The sequence below is a fragment of the Amblyomma americanum genome, chromosome 6, assembly GCF_052857255.1.
Source record: "Amblyomma americanum isolate KBUSLIRL-KWMA chromosome 6, ASM5285725v1, whole genome shotgun sequence".
NCBI lineage: Eukaryota > Metazoa > Arthropoda > Arachnida > Ixodida > Ixodidae > Amblyomma > Amblyomma americanum.
The window spans coordinates 464,159-466,618 of record NC_135502.1 but is presented as its reverse complement, the minus strand read 5'-3'; the positions used below and the strand labels follow the sequence as shown (position 1 = coordinate 466,618).

The 2,460-nt window shown below is 50.6% G+C and overlaps 1 protein-coding gene across 2 annotated transcripts; it reads left to right on the top strand.

The window, feature by feature from the left end:
* The first annotated feature begins 868 nt into the window (after positions 1-868).
* On the top strand, positions 869-2,245 carry LOC144094511 (uncharacterized). 2 transcript variants are annotated; one of them, XR_013306504.1, is made up of 3 exons: positions 869-1,244; positions 1,316-1,486; positions 1,570-2,245. XR_013306504.1 is itself a non-coding variant. In XM_077628432.1 (2 exons), the coding sequence occupies exons 1-2, from the start codon at positions 1,298-1,300 to the stop codon at positions 1,957-1,959; spliced, it is 579 nt and encodes a 192-aa protein (XP_077484558.1). In that variant the 5' UTR covers positions 869-1,297; the 3' UTR covers positions 1,960-2,245. The 2 variants fall into 2 exon arrangements, 1 of the variants encoding a protein (XP_077484558.1); XM_077628432.1 differs by having other exon boundaries at positions 869-1,486.
* The last annotated feature ends 215 nt before the right edge of the window (positions 2,246-2,460 follow it).

Sequence of the window (2,460 nt, the reverse complement as noted above, 5' to 3'; positions counted from 1 at the left end):
CCAAAGATATATGAGACAGATACTGCGCCATTTCCTTTCCCCAAAAAAACCAATTATTATTATTATTATTATTATTATTATTATAAACCCAGTTAGAAGTTCTGCGCTTTGTGTATGGCATCTTTGTGCTCTCCTCCCGTCCCGTCTTCTTTGCGCGCTTTCATATTTCCGGATCCTACGAACTGACTAGCCCAACATCATGTCTTAAAGGAGCCCCGAAACACATTTTCAGTGCATTGTTTTGCCGTTGGTTGCATAGAATGAGTTATAGTGATGCTATTGGCATCAGTCATACCGCGTATACTCCTGTTTTTAATATTTTAATTAGCTCGCAAAAACAAATTCATGGCGCTGACAGTGTCACCATACAGTGGTGGTTTTTGGCATCGTATATGACATCACAGAGGGCGAGCTTTATGATTGGACAAAGAGTAAATATACTGCAAATTGTGTTAATAACTAGAGATACGTTTTGTCAAGTTTTTGTGTTCTATATTACATTAACAAAACCAACTTGTTCGCCCTAGATAAAAGCACTGTAAAGCAAGTAAAACAAAAATACACCACTAGAGGCTCTGGCTACTTTTTGCATCGACAGACTTTGCGCCTCTCTGTAAACATCCTACGACCTAGCACTAATACTTATGGGTACTCTCTAAGTATCTGAAAGCGGCTTTCCGGAGTTGATCCGATCGAGCCATTGCACTCTATAAGCGTTCGTTTTAGTCCCAAGGAATGATGTGTTCAGTTCACATTTAGCAGACAGTGCGTTTCGTCAGCTTGTGGAGGATCACCGGGCGGCGGCGCCAGATGGCGCCACGTTCCCGTCAACAGCGCGCGCTCCTTGCTCGCCGTGACCAGCCAGAAGCGTTTCGGTGCAGGTGGGCTGGAAACGCTGATTGGTCGATGGGATGCGCTTCTCCGTGACGTTTTTCTGCTTCTCCCTCGTTCTCAACCGGACGTGGGTTCGCCGCGCCTCTCTCGGCCTGTCCCTAGAGTGCCTAGGGAATCGCTAGGGCCGGCTGGCCGGCCGCCGGGCGTGCGTGGTCTGCGGGCATTCTCTTCGTGAGCGTAGGCGGCGGCGCGCGCGTTTCGGAAGCTGTCCAGGTATGGCTTTTTTTTTTTTTTTGCGTGGTGCGCTCGTCGGCGCAGCCAGCTGAAATTTCTGTACAGTTCTTGCTTCCACGACATTGCGACGACCCCCAAAAGGCGCTGACCCGCGAGAAATCGCCAGCGACATAAAGGTACGCATTTTATCTCAAATTTCGCTTCATGAAGTGCTGTACCGCTTACCTACATGCCTTGCGCATTCCAGGACCTCGTTTTCCTGCTGCAGGAGCACGTCGTGCTGGTGTTCAAAATTTTGCAACTCCATTACGACGACCCACATAAGGTGCGGTTTGAGGACCGCCGGCGTCGCCATCTGAACCGCCGTCTGACAGCCACGATGAAGCGCTTGTCTGGCGTGCACGTTCTCAATCACGAGGTAAGGGTTGAACAACGTTTTCGCAAGTTTTCTCGTGCAGAACTCGCCAAATTGCGGCGCTTGTAACGTAACTTTTTTTGCAGCATCGTTTCCTGGATGCTTCTGGCGAGCCGATGCTGTCCTTGTTTGCCGCAGACCGGGGCATCGACCAGATGTCAAAGATTATCGTCGCGGCCCTCGTCAAGATCTACGGACCAGGGATAGCGTCGGCTTCAAGGGCAAGACCAGGAGAGGTGTACGTCGTGCACCGGTGTCGTCGGTGCGGAGCCAAAGGGCACAAGACGGACCACTGTGGGCCTACTGCTCACCGCGCCGCCACGCCGCTGCAGGTCGCGGTTGAAGTGCTCCTGCAAACGGCCCTCTTTAGGGCCACCTCATTGTTTCCTGGCAGATCGCGAGCGTCCCGTTTCGTGCCCGTATTCCCTCTCTGTCGAAATCGACGCCAGACATCAAAATCGCGCGGTGTGAGCTAGTAAATCGCTGGTAGAGACAAAAACTCGTGCTTGTATACAGACTTACCCATCTCCAGTGCGCCTTTGTTTATTTCCGTGGGCACTACTCGCGCTTTGTAGAAATCGACGCCAGCCGCGAAATTTTACATGTTAGACCTCGCTACAGCATTTGCGCAGCGTGCCTTCGTCTCTTTACGTTCTAACTTTTATGCAGCGCGCCTTTGTTTGCTCGTTACTTTTGTTCTTTTCAGTCGTTTCCTGAATCCGTCCAAAGAGCCGGGCTAAATGGATGATTATGGAACCACATGACGATTGCACTGCATACAGCACGACTTTGGTCCCTGTGTTTTTAAATAAAAACATCAGATGTCGAAGGTCATGGTCGTGTCCGAGGATGGCTTCCACAGCTGGGGCCTAACCATAGGGACCGCACACGCTTTGTCGTCGTTGCCAAGTGGAGAGGCCCAAGATGGCTGGCATCCTTAATAAAGATCCCTTCTCGGGGCCGCTTTAGTGTTTCCT

Coding starts and splice junctions, on each gene's coding strand:
- LOC144094511 (XM_077628432.1), top strand. CDS start 1,298: ATGCCTTGCGCATTCCAGGACCTCGTTTTCCTGCTGCAGGAGCACGTC. Junction 1,487..1,569: donor TGCACGTTCTCAATCACGAG/GTAAGGGTTGAA, acceptor CTTTTTTTGCAG/CATCGTTTCCTGGATGCTTC.